Source organism: Rhinolophus ferrumequinum, chromosome 17, assembly GCF_004115265.2.
Source record: "Rhinolophus ferrumequinum isolate MPI-CBG mRhiFer1 chromosome 17, mRhiFer1_v1.p, whole genome shotgun sequence".
Taxonomy (NCBI): domain Eukaryota; kingdom Metazoa; phylum Chordata; class Mammalia; order Chiroptera; family Rhinolophidae; genus Rhinolophus; species Rhinolophus ferrumequinum.
The window spans coordinates 6,500,099-6,524,325 of record NC_046300.1 but is presented as its reverse complement, the minus strand read 5'-3'; the positions used below and the strand labels follow the sequence as shown (position 1 = coordinate 6,524,325).

The following is a 24,227-nucleotide window of genomic DNA, read 5'->3' as shown; positions in this document are numbered from 1 at the left end:
TAGCAAATCTGTCACCCTAAGGTGGTGCTGAGATTTCTAGTACCGTTCTTCTTCCTGGTCATTTCTTAAAATTCGAAGCAAAAATCAACCTATATCATTGTAACATTTCATAATGAAGTTGGACTATTTAATAAATTTAAAGTTACAACTTTATTACTATCGTAATAAAGCGTTTCAGACCATTCATTCCATGTGACAAAGAATCCAACCCATTTCACCAACTTTGGTCTACTTTTTGAGTTACATTTTCTATGGCTCTAGTTTTTTTTTTCTTTTTTTTTTTTTAATTTATTAGGCAATATTGGGGAACAGTGTGTCTCTCCAGGGCCCATCAGCTCCAAGTCATTGTCCTTCAGTCTAGTTGTGGAGGGCGCAGCTCAGTTACAAGTCCAGTCACCATTTTCAATCTTCAGTTGCAGGGGGCGCAGCCCACCATCCCATGTGGGAATCGAACCCCCCGCAACCCTGTTGTTCAGAGCCCACGCTCGAACCAACTGAGCCATCTGGTTGCCCCTAGTTTTTCTTTTAATTTTACTTGATTTTATTTTTGACCAGTGATACCTTGAATCAATGATTTCAGTTTCCTGTTATACATACTTTGCACTCGGAATTGCCCTAGGTTTTGTGTTGTTTCTCTTTTCCTGAGTTTTCTCATCTGCACAAATCACATCTTTTTCTTGCTGTTCCATTTGCACAGTGTCGCTCCTAACGATGAGCTTCTTTATCCTGTGAGGCAGTGGAGGAAGCCTGGAAGCCACTGGAGCATTGCATTGAGAATTATATTTTTGTAGTCAGATGGTGGCATATCAGGGAAATTATAGGGTTGGTTAGGGTTAAAGTTCAGCAGCCTGTAAATCCCATGACTTCCCGATCTCATGGGTCACGAGAGCCGCAGATGACACTTGCTCAGGAGAATGGTGAAGGGTGTGTTATAACTAATGGTACGTACAATTCTTGACCATGTATTGATTGCTAACTACTGCTGTCTCTCCTCCAGCCTACCCTACCGCCAGTCTTTGTGCATAAGCACAATTTTGGACACAGCTCTTTGTACTTGTTTATGCTTTTACACCTTCTTCCTTTCATAAAGATTTTAGCTGGTTTATGACTTGAGTTGAAACAAGGAAAAAATGAGGACACCTGAAATGGTCTGTCCCCTGCCAACCAGAAGCCTCCTGTGGTATCCAAACAGAATAGTTGCCTCAGTCTGTCAGCACTTCTGTCTTTGAAGGTGGTTTCTGCTTGAAAAGTGGTGACTATTAGCATAGCTTTGAGATAATTGCTTCTACTTCCTCTCTAGGGATGCCTTTTTTTTTTCTCAGATACTTTCCTGTTCTTGTTGATTCAGCCTCTAGTTAAAATGTTTTGGGTCCCCATTTGAACTTTGTGGGAATTCCCACCCAATTCTGGGACACCCTCACTACATCATCAGTGCTAAAGAGGGCAGAAGATCTTCTTGGTTTAAAAAAAAAAAAAAACATTTTGGAATGACTCTCAAAGTCCAGAAACACCCAGACTTTCCTTCAGTACTTTTTTCTGTTTGGGGTAGCAGCTTTGCCTACTTAGAAGAGGGAGGGGCTAGTTGGGAGGGCTTGTGTTTAAGGGGTTCAGAAACGGGGGATTTAAGTGTGTCTTTTGTGTTTGCAAGGCACTAACACCACTCCCGTCTGTATTTAAATGCTGTCCCCAGGTTACGACTATGGCTATGCCTGCGTGGAGTTTTCACTCTTGGAAGATGCCATCGGATGCATGGAGGCCAACCAGGTTGCTTTACACTTCGGTCAAATGATGCTGGAAGGATATATTTTTATGTATGGGGAGGGAGGGTTTCAAATAATTAAACCATGGAAAGGTGCCAGAAGTCTATATTTGGAGCATACCACATTCCAACCAAAAAGCAGTAGTGAGGAGAAACTTTAAAAGAGGCTGGGAAGGTTCCTCTAGAAGAGTTAATGGGCACAGAGTGGATTTTAAAAACTGGAGCCCAATTGTAGTTGGACTATATTCCAAAGATAGTAGATGGGGAAAAAAATGACCGGTCTGGAGTGCTTCCCTGTGGAGTGTGACTGAGATGGGAATCCTGATGCAAAGAACGATCCTTGAATGTCTGTGATCTCAAGGAACTCCCTGGCACAGGAATTCTGGGTCAGTACTTTTGTCCAGACCTAGGGTGAAGAGCACTGATGGCAACTCTGGTGGCACTCAGGTCCTGCCTGCATGTGCTGCTTTCGCAAGAGGGCCATTGGGGAGGACAGTTGTGGATTGTTCGTGTCTATTGCATTAATCGTTGTTCTTTGCAAATTGGAGTTTCGTGCTCAAGTTCTTGGCTGCATATAGTCAAAGCTGGTGAATCTGAACGTGTACCTACTTTATGTTTGAAACACCTAGATGTGTGTTCAGCTTGTCACCTAGGTCTGTCATCTGGGTCTTTAATTGAACCCTGCCTGGTAGTTTTGGGAAGAATTATGAAATGGATAGAATCCTTCTTGTCATGATATTTCCTCAGGAAAAGCTGTGTCGTGTGTGTATGTGGTGTCTTAGTTCCTCCATCTGTAAAGTGGGAAGAAAGCTTAGAGATATTGTTTGATTTTTATGTACCCACTGCCTCTTCTTAACAGAGTGGATGCAGTGCTCCCAGAATCTTAAAAGAAGGCTCTGCTGGAAAAGAACAGTATTGCATGCGAACCCTTCCCTTTTTTATAGCCTAATGCCCTTTCATCAGCTTTATTCCATCCAGCATGGCTGACTACCCTTAATCTTTTCCCTTCTTTGGCCATGTTCTTCCCTTATGGAAATGACATGCCTTAAATCCTTTGGGAGCAAGCACTAATTAGAGGAAACTTGATGTATCCATTCCTCTTTGTTAGTGGTATAAATAGTACTAGATCCTCAGAGAATGACTGGATTAGTACCACATCCCCTTGACAGAATTCTTGTTGACTGATTTGTTCTGTGCCCATCATTGAATCAGTCACTAACTATGTATCAGAAATTGCCACCTTCCAGTATTTGGAGAGAGGAATGAAGGTCCCAATCTGTATGCTTATGGTTGATTCCATTATGACAATCTGGCCTCATGTGAGAACACTTACTTAGTGCGTAAACATCTTATTCTTATCAGTGAATAATCTTCAAGTCCTTTGTCACTGTACTAAATAATCCTGTGAGTGGTGGAAACATAAATGGGGGAGCCATGGCAGATGCCATCTCTTTTGTACCATTCTCTCAACTGTATATTTCTCCTAGAATGGTATTGCTTTTTATCAGAACTATTTAATCTTTGATCTTAAAAAATAAGGCAATATTTATTGTGTCTTAACTGCCTCTTCCTTACATGCCAATAAAAAAATCTTGTCTAAAGTATCCAGCCCTCCAAAGAGTAGTGTCGAATAGAACTAGGGCAGCCTTCTTTAAAAAGAAGCATGGGCCTGCCCGGTGGCTCAGGTGGTTGGAGTGCCGTGCTCCTAATGCGGAGGTCGCCAGTTCCATTGCCACAGGGGCCAGGGAGCTGCGCCCTCTACAGCTAAGATTGTGAACAACGGCTCTCCCTGGAGCTGGGCTGCCGTGAGCTACCGTGTGCTGCCCAGAGCGGCAGGTGGCTAGTGTGAGTCAGCGTGAGGGGCTGGCAGCCAGCGTGAGCGGCCGTGGGCTGCTGTGTGCTACCATGGACTGCTGTGTGCTGCCATGAGCGGCTGGTGGCCTGCTTGAGTGGCCGGTGGGCCGCCTGAGTGGCCGTCAGCCATCGAGAGCTGCCATGAGCTGCTGTGAGCGGGCTACCGACGACTGGCGACTGACTGCCTCAGCCAAGGGAGCGCAAGGCTCATAATACCAGCCTGGGCCAGGGAGCTGTTTCCTACACACCTAGACTGAGAACCAACGGCTTGAACTGGAGTGGGGAAGGGGGGAGGTGAAAAAAAGGGAGGAAAAAAAATAGAAATATTAAAAACAAAAAATAAGATTTATCCATAGGGTTTCTATCAGAGCCACGTCTGGGAAAATATTCTTTTATACCAGCAGTATGAAGGGGGTATGGCCTGTAGACATCTCTTCTCCCCACTCATTCTATGGACACTCTTAGGGCCCCCAGGTCCCTGATGAATGACCTTTGCCCAGTGAATAGGACACCAGGACAAAGCAGGAACAGGGCCAGAATTCTTCCAGGGGTGAAACAGAATGTTTTGGCAGGTAGCCATCTTCAGGCATAGAAGCACTTCAGGCATAGTACCCATGTGGCACTTTGTGCCAGAGTACAAATAAGGGACAGCCTCTGTCTTCTAGGACCTTATCATCTCAGACTAAGAAAGGTGATAGAGATTATGTGGTACTCATGGATGCCAGAGGGTGTTCTCCCAGATAAACTCCAAATTTTTGTCTTATCTCGTTTTCAGTATTCACTGGCATTATTCCTTGATAGGACATAACCATACCCTTATTCAGTGTATCGCATTTCTTAGATTTTTATTCTTCCCCTAGTCATGGGACAGAGGACATAGTGCTAGCACTGCCACACAACAGCAGCCTCTCCTGCTGAACTGCAGATTCCATGATCCAATCGGCCTTCTTTTAATTAATAACCACCGAGATGTGTGCAAATCACTTGGATAGAAAAACATTTTGAGAATGGGATCTCCAGGGAAATTTTTCTGTAGAGTGTAGGCTCTGCAGTGAGATGTAACTTCCTAGCCAGGTTGTCTCTGGCAAGTTTCTTCCCCTCCCTCAGCCTCCGTTCCCTCTGTTCTCAGTACCTCATGGGCTCTGGTGTGGATTAGCTGAGATTGTACATTCATGAATGCCTGCTGTGTGCCAGGCACCTTTCTGGATGCTGGAGACGAATCTCCGTTTTGGTGGTAGAAGACAGAGCATCAGCAAGTAGACAGATTGAAAACAATATAACATGTGATAGTGCCAAGTGGCCAGGAAGATAAGTGAGAGAATGCATGGTGGGGGCAATTGCAAATGGGGTGGTCAGGAAGGTTTCTTGAGGGGTGACCTTACATTTGAGTAGTGACTCTTGGGGAATGATACATACACAACACTGCATAGCATCTTGTATGTAGTAAGCATTTGAAATTAGTCATCTCCTCCACTCCCCCTCTTCATGTCAAGTAATTGCCAATCATAATTCTAAGAAAAGAAATATATTTTCATATCTGGATATTCTTTAAGGAAGTGGAAATGAGGATCAGGCTTCCAAGAACACAGTAGTTCAAGATCTTCTGAAAGACTTAAGAATATGAGGAAAGAAGTCCTTACTCCTTAGAGTGCATAAAGCAGGCGGTTACGGGACATGAGTGTGTCTGTCTAGTTAGCCATTCTCCTTCCCTCGGGTTTTACTTATAGACCGTATTGGGGCAGATTCTGAGTCACCACCTACTAGGCACCTCTGAGTAGAGACCGTGTACTCTTCTGAGGAGGTTTCTGTGGAATGCTTTGGGTTGAGTTTTTTTTTTTTTTTTTAGGGAATATTGGGAAACAGTGTTTTTCCAGGACCCATTAGCTCTATGTCAAGTCATTGTTTTCAATCTAGTTGGGAGGGGCGCAGCTCAGCAATAAGTGAAGTCGTTTTCAATCTAGTTGTGGAGGGCGCAGCTCACATTGGCCCACGCGGGGATCGAACTAGCAACCTTGGTGTTATAAGCACTGCGCTCTAACCACTGAGCCAACCGGCTGCCCTGGGTTGAGTTTTTTACAACTATTTGCTATCCTGACTCTTGATGTTAAGTGTCTTTTATTTATCATTGACTGATGCTTATGTCTAGGGGAAAGGAATAAAGGAGGCTTCTGCCAGTTTGCTTTGTCGGATATTGTGGAGCATATGTGCCTGAATGAGGTTGTTCAGAGTGATAATCGGGGCCCTTCCCAGGGCCTTCCTGGAGGCATCCAAGTGTAGGACATCCAAGGGCAGCCGTACTGAGCGTTGTGGCCACCGGTCTCATTAGGGCATCACCTAGCTGTCTGTCTGGGGAAATAATTTCTAACAGGTCTGTCGGCCCCTCCCTTCACCATCTTGGACTAGAAATGGAAAGCCTGCAAATACTGTGAGACAGAGCCTTCTATTCCATCCCCTACTGGGAAAAGTCTTTCTAGCAGTGTCATATACCTTTGGCTTTCTGTATCCTCCAAGTCCCCAGGGAGTGAGGGTGAATATTACCTCCTTTTGCTGAATGTGCCATTGCACTGGAACTTGGGGAGGGGAGTAAGAAGCAGGTGTTAGAGTATCAATCCCTTGCAGTGGTTGCCTGCTTCTGAATACTGGCTCTCTCAAACTGTTGTCATTGGGTCTGCAAGAATTAGCATTTTATTTTCTCAAATTTGCAGGTGTGATGTTTGTTGCCTATTCAGATTTGGCCAAATAGTCATTACAATTCCTTTAAGAAATAGCACTGGAAAAAAGAATTCATTTCTGTGGAGTTTTTACTCAACCTTCTTTAGCCAAAGATGATTTGGCTGTATGACAGAATCATCTCGACTTGATAAATTTCAAGGAAAAGGGTGCTGGTACCACGTGACATGAAAATTCCTTGAGAAAATGGCCTTTTCTGGTGTGAGGGTATAAAGATTGTAGAATACATGAAGTTTTATGAAATAGTGTTTTTTTGTTGTTTTTTTTTTGTTGTTTTTTTTTAAAGATTTTATTGGGGAAGGGGAACAGGACTTTATTGGGGAACAGTGTGTACTTCCAGGCCTTTTTTCCAAGTCAAGTTGTCCTTTCAATCTTAGTTATGGAGGGTGCCGTTCAGCTTCAGGTTGTTGTCTTAGCTGTGGAGGATGCAGCTCAGCTCCAGGTCCAGTTGCCGTTTCTAGTTGCAGGGGGGACAGCTCAAGGTGCCGTGTTCAATCTTAGTTGCAGGGGGCGCTGCCCACCATCCCTTGCGGGCCTCGAGGAATTGAACTGGCAGCCTTGTGGTTGAGAGCCCACTGGCCCATGTGGGAATCGAACCGGCAGCCTTCGGAGTTAGAAGCACGGAGCTCTAACCGCCTGAGCCACCGGGCCGGCCCTGAAATAGTGTTTTTTTGTGTGGAAAAAGTTAAAAGAGTTTGGGTTTTCGAAGATACCAGCATGGCCAGGGTGTTTCTGAAGGTATGTGAAGGAAGCCACGTCTAAATGGGATCTGTCCTTGTGATTAAAATGAAATCAATAGGGAAAGCTTATTGGGGGCGTGGGAAGACTTGTGAGGCCGGATGGAGAAATGGGTGAGGAGTCAGTTTATTGGAACCTTATTCAAGTTGATAGTAACACTGCACGAAACACTTCAGGACTTAAATTGTATGCCTTTCAACTAACTAACAACAACAGCAAAATCTCTATAAATTCCTGCAAAGTTTTGGTGTTGCCTAAACCCTCACCCCAGATCGACTTCACTGAAGAGAGTGTGACATCCCGGCCAGAGCTCAGCTGTATAACTTGTGGCTTGAGTTATGCCATTCTTTCCGGAAACTTCAATCTCAGTACCTTCTCCTGATTGCCCTCAATAATGGTATTGGTGGGAAAAAGAAAGGAAAATGCATTCTAAAATGAGTAAATCAACAGTTACTGAAGACTCATGCTCTCCGGAAAGTTGGGGAATTCAGGAGAACTAAAAATGATGTCAAGGATTGGTGATTTGGTTGTGCAGTTCGGTTACCTATGCAGTGATTGAGCCGTGACTGGGCACAAGGCAGTGTGTCGCAATTCAACAGGGACTCTGGAGGCAGATGGCCTGGGGTTGCTTCCGAGCTCTGTCACCTTCTACTATGTAACTTGGGCAGATGGCTTAGCATCTCTGTGTCTCAGTGTTCTCTCATACTTCTAGAGATTAATCGTGTAATGTCTGTAGGGTGATTCCAGCCAGGCCTGGCACAATGACCACTGAGTATGTATTTATTATCACAGCAACTTTTCATCTGACTGGAACGAGAAAGTCTTAAGTTAACAGTGACTCTAGTCTTGGCTTCATAGAGTGTAAGGCTTAAAAAGGATGTGGCAGCAGTGCCCCAGGGGATTATTTTTGCATCAGCAGTACTTCTCATTCAGCCTGTTAACAAACGATTATCAGGGGACTGCTTCCAGGTCTCTCTAGGAGTTTCTACTGCCTTAGGCTTCAAATGTGAAATTCTTTTCAAAAGAAAGAGCGGGAGAGATGCCACTTGTAGGGCTTGGGGTATGGTCAGATCACACTGGAAATTTAGTCTGCGCCTTTAAAACCCTAAGTCTGATAACCAGCCCCTGGCTTTGCCATATCTCAGACTTTCTCCAGTAATTCTGAGAGGTGCTCTACACTAGATTCAGTTTAATTTTCTTGAATTTGAAAAATAAACATTTATCATTTGGCAGTTTTAAGGGGAACTTCCAGTGTGTCTCCTCTGATGAGGTTTATAATTATTTTTGTCATACATATATCATGGTTCATTAGTGTGGATTGAAGTAATTTAGTTCTTAATTTCTTCTAAATTAGAAATGTGCCTATATATTTTAACCTTGTACTTTGATGTCATATCTTGAACTTTCGGCTTGTATTTTTAGTCAGTGCTTGACTTTTTATAAAAATGGGATTGTGCAAGATGCTAATTTTCAGTCTTGTGGCTTCTTGGAACTTGATTATAGACAGTTCTTAAAAAAACAGGCAGAAGATGTGTAATTCTAATTAACTCACTCGGGTTATACAAGTGCACAATCCAGTTTGTGATCTTGATTGTAACTTTGTTTTTTTGTTGTGGTTTTTTTTTTTTTTTTAAAGATTTTTATTATTGGGGAAAGGGAATAGGACTTTATTGGGGAACAGTGGGTACTTCCAGGACTTTTTCCAACTCCAGTTGTTGTCCTTTCAGTCTTAGTTGTGGAGGGCACAGCTCAGCTCTAGGTCCAGTTGCCGTTGCTAGTTGCAGGGGGCACAACCCACCATCCCTTGTGGGAGTCGAACCGGCAGCCTTATGGTTGAGAGGACGCGCTCCAACCAACTGAGCCACCGGGCCAGCCCCTTGATTGTAACTTTGGTTTATGACTTTGTACACCTCCAGACTGTATAGGGTTAGGTGCACAGACAGGTTTAGAATTCCTGTTTCATCACTTCCTAGCTCTTTTGTAACTTCTGAATCTCAGTTTCCTCTTCTGTAATGTGAAGGGATAATCACAGTGCCCACCTCAGAGCAGTTGTGAGGTCCGAGGACGTAATGTATGTGAAGTGCTTGGTGCACGGGCTGGCATGTGGTACGCGGGCAGCGGTAACGGGGGATTCTCGAACACTGGGTTCTGCTCAGTTCTCCTCCTTTTCCTTGGCTGCTTCACTGCCTCTTGGGACTCAGCGAGGCCTGAGAAGTGCTAGTGCTGCTTTGGGTGGCATCTAGAGCTTTGGCTGTCGTTCACATGATGCTGTTGCCCAGTCCTTCTCCCGTGACGGGGATGTCTGGACTGAAAGTGAAAGTGACTGGGTAGCCTGTCCTGGCAGCATCTGAAGGGTGTGTGCACAAGGACCCAGGCAAGTGAGGGCAGAGGACCACGGCCATCCCAGCACTTCCGCAGTACAGGGCCTTGCTGTTTCTCATGATTGTTGTTGTTTTTTAAATTTTTTTTTCCAGTTATAGTTGACATTCAGTCTTATTTTATATTAGTTTCAGGTGTACAACATAGTGGTTAGACATTTATATAATTTATGCAGTCTCATGGTTCTTTTATCACAGGATTTTCTTAGGCTGCAGGTGGCATTGAATGTTAGGCGTCTTCTCCATCCCAGTTGAACTTGGAGGTTATAATAAAGTGTCTCTTTCTCCACTGGGCCAAGTGTTCAGGTGTCGTCATTACACCCACTGGCTCATTTACATATGAGCTAGATATATATTACATATATAATGTAGTATGTATAACATGTACATATTTCTTGTTGAGAGTATTGATGGTGATGGCATGACTTTGATAATCATGGAAAGGCTTACCTGGATTAATAATTATTTTAAATCTCACATGGTGAGAGTAGTAATGCTAATGTTGTGTACTAAGGACGTATATTTTACCAAAATCTGTGGTCAAGTGAAATTTGTGTATCATCTGTATAAATGCTGTTTCCAAAGGAAAATATATAGGAGAAAATGAAGTCTATCACAGGAAGTAGATTATTGGTTACCAGGCACTTAGGCCGAAGGGGAGAGCAAGAGGGACAGGGAATGACTGCTAATGGGTAAAAGCTAGGACCTCTTTCTATGGTGATGAAAATGTTCTAGAATTAGATAGTTGTAATGGTTGACCAACCTTGTGAATATATTAAAATCCACTGGATTGTATAAAGTACTATAAAAGAGTGAATGGTATGGTATGTGAACTATATTTCAGTTTGTTTATTTTAGCATGGAATTATTTCAGGGTCCTAGCCCAGTTGGCATGAGTGCAGGTCTAAAATAAAATACAGATTCATTTCCAAAAAGAGAGGGAAGGGAAGGAGTGTTTTATCAATTTGTCTGGAAGCTAGAGATTTAAAAATTTGATCTCAAAATGTGTGAAGAATGTTTTTGCTATGGTATCTGAAGAACATTCAAGCTAAAAAATGGGAAAGATGATGGATGAAATTGATAACAAGCCACATTTGAAATCGCCACGTGGTTTGTACATAGCAGTTGCTCGATGAATTGGGTGCGCTTTCTGCTTTAGTATCCACACAGTTAAAAGGAAAGGAAAGGAGTATTTCTGAAGCAGATTTAAAGTTCAAATGCCATTTAGGAAATCCTTGGGCTATTTTTTAGAGGCAGTATTCCTTCCTGGTTTCATGGAATTGTTGACCAAAGCTCAAAGCATGGGGGGGGTCAGGGAGACTGAATCACAGGGTGGGGGGGGGTTTCCTCCGTGTGTCTTCCCAGAGGCTTCTGTCTGGCAGCATTGGCTTTGTTGCTGTCATCTTTGACCCCCTAGGATGAGGGAATACAGGGGTTCTTTTTTTTTTTTTTGAGAAATAAATTATTGTGATAATTTATATATCAGAAAATTCACCTATTTTAAGTGTACAGTTTAAAGATTTTTGGTAACTTTACCAAGTTGTGCAACCATCATTATAATCCAGTTTTAGAACATCTTCATTACTCTAATAAGATCCCTGTTCAGGGATATAGTATACTAAAAAAAAATAAAATAAAAAATGAGTTCAGGGCGGCCACATGGCTTAGTTGCTTAGAGCGTGAGCTGTGAAGAACACAGTTGCCGGTTCAGTTCCCACATGGGACAAGGAGCTGCTGCTGGGCTGCTGGAGGGGTGGCTGGATGGCTCAGTTGGTTAGAGTGCGAGCTCTGAACAACAAGGTTGCCAGTTCAATTCCCACATGGGATGGTGGGCTGCGCCCCCTGCAACTAAAGATTGAAAACAGCAACTTGACTTGGAGCTGAGCTGCGCCCTCCACAACTAGATTGAAGGACGACTTGGAGCTGATGGGCCCTAGAGAAACACACTGTTCTCCAATATTCCCCAATTAAAAAAAAGAAGAAAGAAAGCCACTGAGCCAAGCTACTTGAAAGTAACAGGAAAAATTATAAATGTTTAAAAAAAGAAAAAAATGAGTTCAGACTTGAAGAAAAATTGCACAAAAATAGTACAGAGAATTTCTGTGTGCTTCTCACTCAGATTCCCCAGATGTTAACTTTTTACCACGTTTGAATACAGATTTTTGAATAGCAATGGTCCCTTGTAAAAAGAGGCGTCACGAACTTGTCTTCCCACCGCGCCCTCCCTTGGTGGTTGGAGATGCTCTTCTGGTGGGTCGAGTGGATGCTTTAGAAGCCGATTGGGGCTTAAGCTGTCCTGTCAGTGCTCCCAAGAGGGCCCCCTGCGGGCAAGGGCTGAGGTCGGGCCGGGAATGGGAAGTAGGGCCAGAATCAAACCTCCCATTCCTGGGCACTGTGAGGTTTTAGTAGGGCATCTCAAAAAGACAACAAATGTGTTCCCCCATGAGAGAGCTGGCATTTGAATGCCTGACACTACGCGCTCGTCAGCATTAGACCAAGAAGCAGCAGCAGCCAGGGAAAGGGGGAGCAACCCTACTGGCCTGACAACGTTTTTTGTAAGACAGTGGCCCTTAATATCGGGGGGAAGGAAGGGGGCAATATTGACACCCTCTCCTCCCCTCCCCAACCACTGGATATTTGGCAATGCCCAGGGACATTTTGGGTTGTCACTACTGGCATCTAGGGGGTAGAGGCCAGGGTGATGCTAAACATGGTAGTACAGCTCCCATGATGAAAAATTATCTGGCCCCAAATGTCAGTAGTGCTGAAGGTGAGAAAGACTGATATAAGGGGACAGGAGGTGTGGTTAGCCCAAGAGAGGATGACCCAGCTTGCCATGGGTTGTCTCTTTCGGAATCATCTTTTCCTTGCCTTCCTCCAGATCCTAAAAGATTGGGGAGTGGTGGGTGGGGTTAGGAGTACAGTGAGACTTCAGACCTGGCTCCTGCCCACCCTCCAGACTACCAGTCACAAGCTTAGTCTGTGCCTGTCAGGGAGGAGCTTTAAAATGGGACCTGTTTGATGTATGGACCAGAATAAGTTGTTTAAATAACTAAAGGTGATTTTTAGAATCAGCCTGAGATACAACTTAAGGCATTGTTATCCAGCAGACATACCTGCTGGATATGGGGGTCTGGGGTCAGCAAATTACACACATTTGGTAGCAGTTACCGGAAAAAGCAAACAAGTTGAGATTTCTCTAAACAGGTTGTGCTTAACACGTCAGAGTTTTCCAGGGAATATTTTAAATGTGGGTGCTGATTTTCATAGCCTGTAGTTATAGTATATCAAACATTTGAAACCTCTTTGGATCATCTTTTCATTTGGCTTTATTTTGGACGAAGGTTTCACAGAGCCGTGTAACTGGGGCCAGCATGCTGAACTAATTATAGAGACTAAACTCAAAAGATGTGTGTATTTTATCTTACTATCGTGGGACTGCTGTAAATGAGACATCTGCTATATAATACTAATTTGTGTATCTGGAATCACATTGGAAATATGAGAAGCAACTCATTTTCACTTTTGTTAACATGGTGAATACTGAGCATCTCCTATGTGCAAGGCCCTGGGCTCGGTGTTAGACGTTTATTAATGAATAAAATGGACTTGCTCCATACGTTCTAGTGGGACAAGACTGTTTAAAAGTTTCAAGATTTTTAAACTTTTCGTTGTGGGATAATTTCAGACTTTACACGGGGTATAAAAATAAAAGAAAGACTACCAAATACTCTTCGGTCCTACATTTCATAGTATAGTCGTCAAAATCAGGAAGTTAACATAGTTATGGTATTATCTGATCTACAGAACTTTTTCTCATTTTGCCAGTCACACTAACGTTCTTTTTCTGGTTTAGGATGCAGTCCAGGGTCAGATGTTGTATTTAGTTGTCATATCTCCTTTTTTGTCTTTTCTGTGACAGTTCCTCAGTCTTTCTTGGTCTTTTGCTGACCTTGACACTTCTGAAGAATACTAGCAGGTATTTTGTAAGACATCTCTCAATTTCGATTTGTCTGTTTCCTTGTGATTAAATTCAGGTTTATGCATTTTTGGCAAGAATACCACGGGAGTGATGTGGTGTCCTTCCCCATACATCATCAGGTAACACATGGTTTTTGTTCCATTTGTAGTGATGTTTTAACTTAGACCACTTGGTTAAGATGGTGTTTATCAGGTTTCTCCACTGTAAAGCTATTATTTTAGGTATAATTTGTTTGTTAATTAATTATAATTAATATCTTGTGGGGACATACTTTGAGATTATATAAATATCCTATTTCTCAGCATACCCTTTTCACTTAATTTTAGCATCCATTGATGATTCTGCGTGTAACAGTTATTACTGTGGGGTTTGTTTAATAGTAACTTCCTATTTCCATCATTCCTTACACATTTGTTAGAATTCTATAAAGAAAAGGTATTCCTTCTCCCTTATTTTATTTTTTGAACAGAACTAAAACTATATGGTATATACAAACAAGTGTGTGTGTGTGTGTGTGTGTGTAAAACAATGGTTTCAAGATGATAACTTCATTTCCAGTCCAGTATCACAGAGTTCATTATAGCTTTACCCCATTCCTTATTTGTAATTCTTTTTGCTAACAGTAAAACTCCTAGCTCTCATAATCCACCATATACTTATTTGCTCAATCCTGGAATATATATAAAGTAGTTTCAGAATTGTTAGAGTATGATATTGGGGTACAGTTCTTTTTGTCTTTAGCCTGAGAGTATATAGTTAAAATACTGTTTTCCAAAGTTACTTAGGTTAGTTCTTCACCACCTTGCCCACTTTTCAGTGTGATTATTCATTCTACTTGTAGGAAACATGGAAAACACAGTTTAAGAAAAAAAGAGTTAACATCTCCAATAATTTCTGCACTGCCAGTTATTTTTTTGATTGACAGACTTTTTTCCTCCTTTTAAATAGACTGTTTTTTACAGCAGTTGTAGGTTCACCAATAAATAAATAAGCAAGCAATCAAGCATAAAGTACAGAGAATTCCCATATACCTACCCCAGCTCCAGCACCACACTCCCAGCTTCCCTTACCATCCAGAGTGGAGCATTTCTTACAATCAGTGAACCCACATTGACACCTCTTACCACCCAGAGTCTGTAGTTTACATGAGGTGTCACTCCTTGTGTTGTACTTTCTTTGGGTTTGGACAAATGTTTGATGAATGACATGTATGCACCATTGTAGTGTCATACAGAGCAGTTTCACTGCCCTCAATATCCTCTCTGCCCCATCTGTTCATCCTGTCCTTCCCCCCCAAACCTCTAGGAACCACCGATCTTTTCACTGTCTCCATATGGTTTTTTAGAATGTCATATAGTTGGAATCATGCAGTATGTAGTCTTTTCAGATTGGCTTCTTTCACATAGTAATAATAAGCATTTTAAGGTTCCTCCATGTCTTTTCACAGCTTGATAGCTTTATTTTCTTTTTAAATTCTGAATAATATTCCATTGTCTGAATGTACCGCAATTTATCCATTCACCCACTGAAGGACATCTTGGTTGCTTCCAAATTTGTGCAATTATGAATAAAGCTGATATAAAATACATTCTTGTGCAGGTTTTTGTGTGGGCATAAGTTTTCAATTTCTTTGGATAAATATCAGGAGCATGATTGCTGGATCACATGGTAAGAGTACAAGTATGTTTAGTTTTGTAAGAAACTGCCAAACTGCCTTCCAAGGTGGCTATATCATTTTGCCTTCCCATCAGCAATGAACGAGAGTTCCTGTTGCTCCATGTCCTCACCAGCATTTAATGTTGTCACTGTTTGGGATTGGGCCATTCTGATAGGTGTTTAGTGGTATCCCATTATTGTTTTAGTTTGCACTTCTCTGACGACTGATGTGGGACATCTTTTTATATGCTTATTTGCCGGCCGTAGAGTTTCCTCCCCTTATGTTCTTTATGAAATTGAGAAGGTTCCCATCTATTCCTAGTTTGCTGAGAGTTTTTATCGTGAATTGGTGTTGGATTTTGTCAAATGTCTTTTCTGCAACTATTGTCATGTGATTTTTTTTCTTTAATCTGTTGATGTGATGGATTACATTAATTGATTTTTTGAAAGTTGAACCATCCTTGTATACCTGGAATAAATCTCACTTGGTTATGTTGTATAATTCTTTTTATATATTGTTGTATTTGATTTTGCTAATATTTTGTTGAGGTTTTTACACCTATGTTCATGGGAGATGTTGTTCTGTAGTTCTTTTCTCATAACGTCTTTGTCTGGTTTTAGTATTAGGATGATGCCTGCCTCATAGAATGAGTTAGGAACTGTTCCCTGCACTTCTGTCTCTTGGAAGAGACTGTTGAAAATTCATATAATTTCTTTGTCAATTGTTTGGTAGGCTTAATTGGTGCACCATTCTGGGGCTGGGGCTTTTAGTTTTGCGAGATTATTATTGGCCCAATTTTTTAAATAAAGGCCTATTTGGGTAGTCTTTTTCTTCTGTTTTAAGTTTTGGCAGAATGTGTTTTTCTAAGAATTGGTCCTTTTCACCCAGGTTATCAAATTTGTGGGCATAGAATTGTTCATAATATTCTTATCCTTTTAATGTCCATGCAGTCAGTAGCGATGGCCCATGTTTTATTTTTGATGTTAGTGATTTATATTTTCTCTCTTTTTTTCCCTTAGCTAGCTGTAATGTTCCATAGTATACTTTACCATGATTTAGCTAGTTCTTCATTTGACATTTTGAGGTTATTTATTTTATTAAACAATGCTGTGATATTTTTATGGATAGTCATACATCATTAATTGTTTAAGTTAATTCCTCCAGGTGGACTTGCCAGATTAAGTGGTAGGCATATTTTATGATTTCATATGTAGTCAAATTGCCATCCAGAAATTTCCCAATTTATTCTTTTACTGACGATGTTTGAGAGTACCTGTCTTCCCAGCATCCCAACTAGTGCCAAGTGTTAACAGCAAAATACTTGTACTGGGTAGTGGTACATGGATGTCTGTTGTTGTGGTCTCTAATTTTCTATGTGTTTAAAATATTTCATAATTTTTAAAAAACATGTTGCCAGTGTAACAAAAAAAAAAGGAATGGTTTAATATTTCTGTCTTAGGTTATTAGCGAGATAGAACATTTTTACATTTATTACTACTTATTTATATTTCTTTGGTAAATTCTTGGATTCTTGATATATATTCAGCTAAAAGGGGAAAAACAGGCCGTCTTAGTTACCTGCCAAGTCTTAAGGTAGATAGGATATTTATTAGACTTTCTGAAATGTTGAAAATAAGTATATTACCTGAATCTGGTGGTGTTTCCCAAGAATTTATCCCTCAAAAGGAGAGAATCTCTCTCTTTTAAAAGGTCTTATAATGGGGGTGGCCGGGTAGCTCAGTTGGTTAGAGCGTGGTGCTAATAACACCAAGATTGCCGGTTCGATCCCTGCATAAGCCACTGTGAGCTGCGAGCTCCTTAAAAAATAATAAATAAATAAAAATGAAAGGTCTTACAAGCTTTTTGCTGTTATGGGATATTTTCTCAATTACTTCTTTTCAGCCACAAAATATTATTTGAGGATGATATATTAGTCACTGACCTCAGTCCATACTAGTTTTGGATGCTTACAGAGGTCAAGTAATAGATTCTTTTTTTTTTTTTTTTTAAATAAAGGTGGTAAAGAAATTTAACTATTCCAATGATTATTGTGGGGTTAAAAAAATCTCACAAATAAGATGTTTGATAACATTTTTAATAAAACAAGTATTAAAATTCACTTACAGGGCCAATGAAAGAATTGACTCATAATTGGATGCCAAAGGGTACTTTTGACTTAGGATAAGCTTCCCCACAGTGATGTGTTTCACAGATTCAAAATGTGGTATATCTTAAGCAACTTTAACGGCAGTTAAAGTGATGTGCTCTTGTTAGATGACCTAAAATGGTTCTATTGGTGGTGGAAATGCAACATATAAAGAGCTTGAATAAAGTCGACATGCACAAATGGAAAGGGCAATGTCTCTAAATCTTTTTTGTTGTTGTTAAAACTATTGCACAGTGTTAAAACTATGAACACCAATCATAAGCGTACTGTTCAGTGAATTTATCACTAATTGAATATACCTGTTATCTTAATCAAAATACCATAGACTGGGTGGCTTAAAGAGTAGAAATTGCTCACAGTTCTGGAGACTAGAAAGTCCAAGATCAACGTGTTCGTTTCCCTCTGAGGGCCCTCTTCCTGGTTTGTAGCAGGCTACTTTCTTGCTGTATCCACACATGATAGAGAGAAAGATCATCTCTTTTTTGTCTGTTAGGACACTAATCCCACTCATGAAGTCTCCACCCCCATGACCGAAGTACCTCCCAAAGGTGCCACCTCCAGATACCATCGTACTGGGGATTGGGGCTTCAACATACGAATTTGGGAGTGGGCCACACAAACATTCCGTCCACAGCACCTGTGTAACCACCACTCAGGTTAATAAACAGAACGCTGCTCCATGTGCAGAAGCCCTTCCTGCCTCTCGGTCGACGTCCTTTCCACCCTTCCCAGAGGTTTTCACTGTCCTAGTTCAAATACTGTAGTCCTTTGACTTGCTTTTGAGTCTTCTGTATATGGAATCACACAGCTAGCATTCTCCTATCTGATTTTTATGCTTAGTATTTTTAAATTCATCTTGTGTCTAACTGGGATGTGTTCGTTTCATTGTTGTACAGTCTTCCAGTATAAGAATATATGTATCATAATTTATTCATTAGTTCCACTGTTAAAGGACATGTAGTTTTTTTCCATTTGGGGCTATTTCAAAGTTGTTAGTTCTCTTGGTGAATAGGTATGCTCGTTTCTGTAATGCCCATGAGTGGACTTGTTGGATTTTGTGTCTTCAGTCTGTCACTTAGTAGTTTAAACTTTCATTGATTGCTACCTAGATACAGTCATTCAGTAGCTATTGATCCCCCTACTTCAGTAGTTCCTCTTATCTGCAGTTTCGCTTTCTGCAGTTTCAGTAACACGTGGTCTGAAAATGTTAAATGAAAAATTCCAGAAATAAGCAATTCATAAGTTTTAAACTGTGTGCCATTCTGAGTAGTGTGATGAAATCTCATGCTGTCCTGCTCTGTCCCGCCCAGGACGTGGATCATCCTTTTGTCCAGCTGTCCACACTGTCTGTGCTCCCTGCCCGTTAGTCACTTAGTAGCCGTCCCACTTATCAGATCAACTGCTGTGGTGTCTCGGTGCTTGTGTTCAGGTCGCCTTTATTGTACTTAATAATGCCACATTCACATGACTTACTACTGTATATTGTTACAATTGTTCTATTTTATTGTTTGTTATTGTTAATCTCTTACTGTGCCTAATTTATAAATTAAGCTTTATCATAGGCATGTATAGGAAAAAACATAGTTTGTGTAGGGTTCAGTACTGTCTGCATTTTCAGGCATCCTCTGGGGGGGACTTGCAGATAAGGGGGACTACCGTATGTTTATATGTCTGTCAGTGTATAGGTATTGGGGGTACAGTTGTAATTAAGATGACATTATTTTAAAATTTAAATGTTCAAGGCTAGTTAAATTAATAAATTAAGTATAAATAGACATTTGACTAATTTTATTCATATCCCTAAACGTTTATTCTTTCAAGATCAGTCAAATTGCTTTTTGCCCATCTTTTTGTTGGGAAAAGTGGTTGTTCCCTTCTAGTTAGAGTCCTCTAATTTTCACTTAAATACAGTCATTGGGAACCAGAGCTTTGGGAAAGAATTGGGGCGTGATAAGGAGGACTGCGTGCATGGTTAGAGGAGAAAATGCTGGAGGCAGGGTGCCATACGCTATGGGTGGGGGCAGGTTTAAGTGGGCCCGCAGGGTATGGCAGGGAGGGAAGAATGAAGTAAGTGAATTTCTTTGTTCTGGTAATAGTCTTCCAGCCCTGAAAGCTTTTGTTTTGTTTTGTTTCTTTGTGTTAATTGAGGTATAATCCACATACCATAAAATACACCCTTTCAAAATACACAACTTAGTGGTTTTTAGTACATTCTGCAGGTTGTGCAACCATCATCACCAATCCCTGAACATTTCCATCACCCCCGAGAGAAACCCTGTACCCATCAGCAGTCACTCCCCGTGCTCTGCTTTCTCCGCTCTCCCCTGCCCCAAGCCCTAAACGTCCACTAATCTACTTTCCGTCTGTATGGATTTGCCTGTTTAAGATGTTTCACATAAATGGGATCACACACTTTTTTCTTGGCTGGCTTCTTTTACTTAGCACAGTGTTTTCAAAGTTCATGCAGGTTATACTGTGAATCAGTACTTCGTCCTTTTTTACGGTGGAATATTCCGTTGTATGGATGTAACACATTTTCTTTAGTTGACGGACATTTGGGTTGTTTCTACTTTTGGCTATTATGAATAGTGCTACTGTGAACATTCATGTACAAGTTTTTGTGTGGACGTTGTTTTCAGTTGTCTTGGGTATATATCTAGAAGTGAATCTGTTTTTTTCAAGAGCTTTCTCCAAATGGATAGCCTATTAGGCCCATATTGGAATTTTCACAGTTCCAGTGGCGATTTCTTCTGTTTTGGATGCTTTGGGCATTCACGTTGCCATTTTGAATTCTCCCTTGGTCTGTGGGGGTTTATTTAACCAAATGCCTCAGGGTACTTGCTGCCCTGGACATGGATCAGTCTTTGTTATTTGGGTTTTGAGATCAGGATTTGCAGTTGACACTTGAACAGTTAATTTTCTTCTTTCCATTACTTGCAGGTTCTCAGAGTCAACCATTAAATGGCACATTTATTGTTTCTGCCTATGCATCTGATAATGCTCACGTTGTCTAGTTCCTGGAGTATTTTGGTTTAAAGGTATAGGGCAAAGGTCTTTCTCTTTTCTTTTCTCTGCTTTGCTTTTCCATTCTTTTCTTTGACCTGATTCCTGAGTATTGTGAATCCAGAGCAATGCAGGATATGTTCGGTTCCCTATGCACGGGAGGAGTGCCAGCTCAGAAACATGTTTGTGTTTGTTCCTATCAGGTTTCCAAGCTCAGCTGGACCTCTTTAAGGTCAGAGAACATTAGTTTGGGCGCCTTGCCTAGGAAAATGTTTCTTGTGGCTCTTCTGAGTGCGTGGGATGAAGGGGGCTCTCCGTTGTCAGACATTTGCTTAAGTAGTTTCAAGATAGTACTGAGACCCTGAGAAATACGGGATAAAGGAGTAAAGAGCTAAACCAGACAGAGTACTTGGGGAATGACTAGCAAAGATCTACATACAACAGTGTTTCCCTGAAAATATTTTACTATAATATAATATATAGTATAGTATATTAAAATATATAATATAAGACCAGGTCTTATATATTGATGTTTGCTCCAAAAGACGCATTAGAGCTGATTGTCTGGCTAGGTCTTATTTTCGGGGAAACACAGAATAAAGCAGTGTCACCAGATACCATTAGACATCTCTAGATTGAAAGGTCCATGAGAACAGGGACTGTTTCTTTTCACTTTTTTCCCCTTCACTACCCAAATGGTTTAGAACTGTACCTGACAACATATGATGTACTAAAGTACTTGTTAACTAGATTAATAAATGTTGAATAAAGTGGTTTCTGACACTATATTCCTTCTTCATACATCCTTAGGAATCTTTTGTGTTTTTGTGTAATGTAGAAGGCTCTAGTCTTCCCAGCCTGAGCAACCTCTCGACTTGCCAGATTCTGGTACTTCTAATACGTTTCTACCTTGTAACCTGTGATAGCAAATAGTACTACGCTATTTCTGTTCTGACAGAGGTAGCCACATCTTGTTCTAACTTCCAAAGTCTTGTCTGATTCTTGTCCTCATACTCCGGAAGTAGTGAGAAGAATAACTTGGAAAGTGCAAGGTAGGTTGTCAGGGGCCTTGCATTTAGTCTTTGATTTGAAGACATGGGGGGGAGGGGCACAAGAATGTGACAAAATTAAAATGACACTGTAGGGAACCTCTTCTTTGGTAGCATATAGATTTGACTAGAGGGGAGAAACGACAGAGGAAAAGGTCCCTTAGGATCTAGAGCAGTCGTTGAGATGTGAGGAGGTAATGGCTTCCACTAAGGGCCGGAAGCAGATGTGAAAGGGAAAAGTCAGGTTGGAAAGAGTTTGAAGAATCTCTAGGGTTTGGTAACACTGGATGTTGAACAGAGAGGCAAAAGAGGGGACAGATTCAATGGCCACTCAGAGGTTAGAAGAATGGTAGTACCTTGAACAGAAATAAAGCAGGTGGAAAGGGACGGCATCCGGGAGGAGAAGATGAAGATGATTGTTTGGGATGTGTTGAGTGTGAGGTGACAGCAGGACCTTTAGGTAACTGTTAGAGATAACAGGACTGGAACCAAAAAAATGAGGTTTGTCATTGTCATTTTTTATAACTTTTGTTCTTAACTAGTTTATTTTACAGCTTTCTCTTTATTTCATAGTCTGCCTTTTGAGCAAAGTACCTACCTCTGCCTATCAAAAGCATCTATATCAATTGGGATTAGATTTGGTTGTGAATGACAGAACACTGAAAATAAGAGGCTTAAATGAGTTTATTTATTTTCTCTCTAATGAAATACAGAGTGGCATTGGATCTATAGTTTTTTGCCTAAGAAAAAAAGAATGGTGGGTGATTACCTCCCTAAAATGGTGGTTGAACCAGTTCATATTCAGAAGTCTAGCAGCTCTCTATTTTATTTATCTTTTCAGGGCGCTGTTTCTGTAGAAAGTATGTCCGCAGGGTTCTCTGAAATGTCTGGGCATGGAAGGCCATTGAAGCCAGGGAGCCTAACAGAGACAGCCTTAAGAGGGCTAAGGTTTGGGTGGGAGGTAGTAGAGAAAGAGCCAGTAGAAATAATCTCTTTCCAATGGTGAGGCCCGAAGAATAGCTGCTGGTTCTTTGGGGGATGCCTGGGGAGCAGCATGCAGGCGTTGCGGGGAGCTCAGCAGTGTGGCCGATGCAGTGTGTGAGGACTCAGGACTCCTGGGCCTCATCTGCTCTCTTGGTTGTTCCTGCCATCTTTCGCCATCAGCTCTGTAAGAAAAAGAAATGAGAGAGAAGTGGTTTGCTTCTGTTATTCAGTAAACACAGCAAAATAAGAAGCTTTATATTTTCCACATGGATGTTAGAAACTCCTTTCCACTACAGTGACTCGATTTCAAGAGCATGCGTGTGTGTGGAATTTAGAAGCCACTTTTTCCAGAAGAAAAGAGCCAGCGGAGCTAGAGCAAGAGTCATCTCAGAATATGAAACAGTGTTATAGAGCTGCGTTCAACTATGTGGGGGCAATGGTCCTAATTGCAAGGGAAGGGAGCCCCCTCTTTCCTCTGGTATAAAAACCTCTGCCGCGCATACCCCAACAATTATTTCTGGGTTAACTGAGAAAATGGTTAGGAAAGAACAAGCGGTATCTTGTTTCTGCATCTGTTCTACTTTAGAAGTACTTTGATTTCATAATGATGTGATTGAAACCAACTGAGAAATGAGAAAAATCAAATAAAACGAAGGTTATAGAAACCTGAACTCTGAAGGGAATTCTGAGGATTATCAGTAAGATATGTTCAAGCATAATCTACTTCTACTAAGAATTCAGTCGTATCTTTATTGGGAAATAAATATTTGATTAACAAGGGAAATCTTAACTAGACAGGTCCTTCTACACATTGGATGAAACATTGCTCTGAAACATACAAAGTTATAATAAACTGAAAGTTTCAAAAATATTTGTGTTTTTGGCCAGCCCGGTGGCTCAGGTGGTTGGAGCACCGGGCTCCTAATGCCGAGGTCACCGGTTCGATTCCCATGTGGGCCAATGAGCTGCGCCCTCTACAGCTAAGATTGTGAACAATGGCTCTCCCTGGAGCTGGGCTGCAGTGAGCAGCTGGAGGTGGGGGTGAGTGGCCGGCAGTTGGCGAGAGCGGCCGTGAGCTGCTGTGAGTGGCTCACTGACGACTGGCAACCGACTGCCTCAGCCGGGGGGAGTGCAAGGCTCATAATACCAGCATGGGCCAGGGAGCTGCGTCCTACACAACTAGACTGAGAAACAACGGCTTGAACCGGAGTGGGGGGGGTAGATAAAGAAGGGGGGGAAAATATATATATATATTTGCGTTTTAGTGGTTCACAGGTGTTCAATTATTCTAAGTACTAATAGCTGGAGCTTGTCAGTTGTTTCTTTATAGTAAGATGTTTGTGGTGAAGGAATCTGCTGAATGCCCTGTCAGTCCCTCTGGTAGAGACTCATCTTCTCAAAGGAGAGAAAAGACTGGGCTGTTTTGATTATTTACTTCTTTGCTTCTTATTTATTTATGTGTGTTTATATTTTACCTCTTTGTTTTTGACTGAAGTGACTCTTAAAATGGGAGAGCCTTACGGATCCTTGGGTAGACAAGTCTGTTCTTCCCAAGTCTTCCTGTACCTAAGTTAATGAAATGATCTCCCAGGACTGCAGATCACTGATATTCTTTTATAACGGCAAGAAGCACTTTCCGAAGGAACTGGGATCTTAGTTTAAAATACACAAAGACTAGCAGGGAGCGGTGGTGGAGTGGGTGGAATATGTTCTCAGCATCAGATGCCTTTAAAATAATCAAGTCACTGTATGTCAGGGCCTGGTCTACAGTGTATTGTATTCCTGGAGCAGAGTTCATCTTGACACCGTGACTTCAGCCAACTCTGAGCCTGGTGGGTGGCTCAGTGAAATAGGCCAGCCATATTGCTTCAAAGAACACAAATAGGTTTTAGCAAGAGGCTGATTGTGTCCTCTTAGGAAATGACA

At 41.4% G+C, this 24,227-nt stretch overlaps 1 protein-coding gene across 7 annotated transcripts in view; it reads left to right on the top strand.

The window, feature by feature from the left end:
- The window catches only part of RBM6 (RNA binding motif protein 6), a 93,376-nt gene that overhangs the window by 42,318 nt on the left and 26,831 nt on the right, over nt 1-24,227 (top strand). For 5 of the 7 annotated variants that reach the window (XM_033132064.1, XM_033132067.1, XM_033132065.1 and 2 more), the window contains one exon: nt 1,691-1,764. The exons of the other annotated variants lie outside the window; for them this stretch is intronic. In XM_033132064.1, the coding sequence (XP_032987955.1) occupies nt 1,691-1,764 (74 nt within the window). The remainder of the gene's footprint in view (nt 1-1,690; nt 1,765-24,227) is intronic. 7 annotated transcript variants of the gene reach the window in all.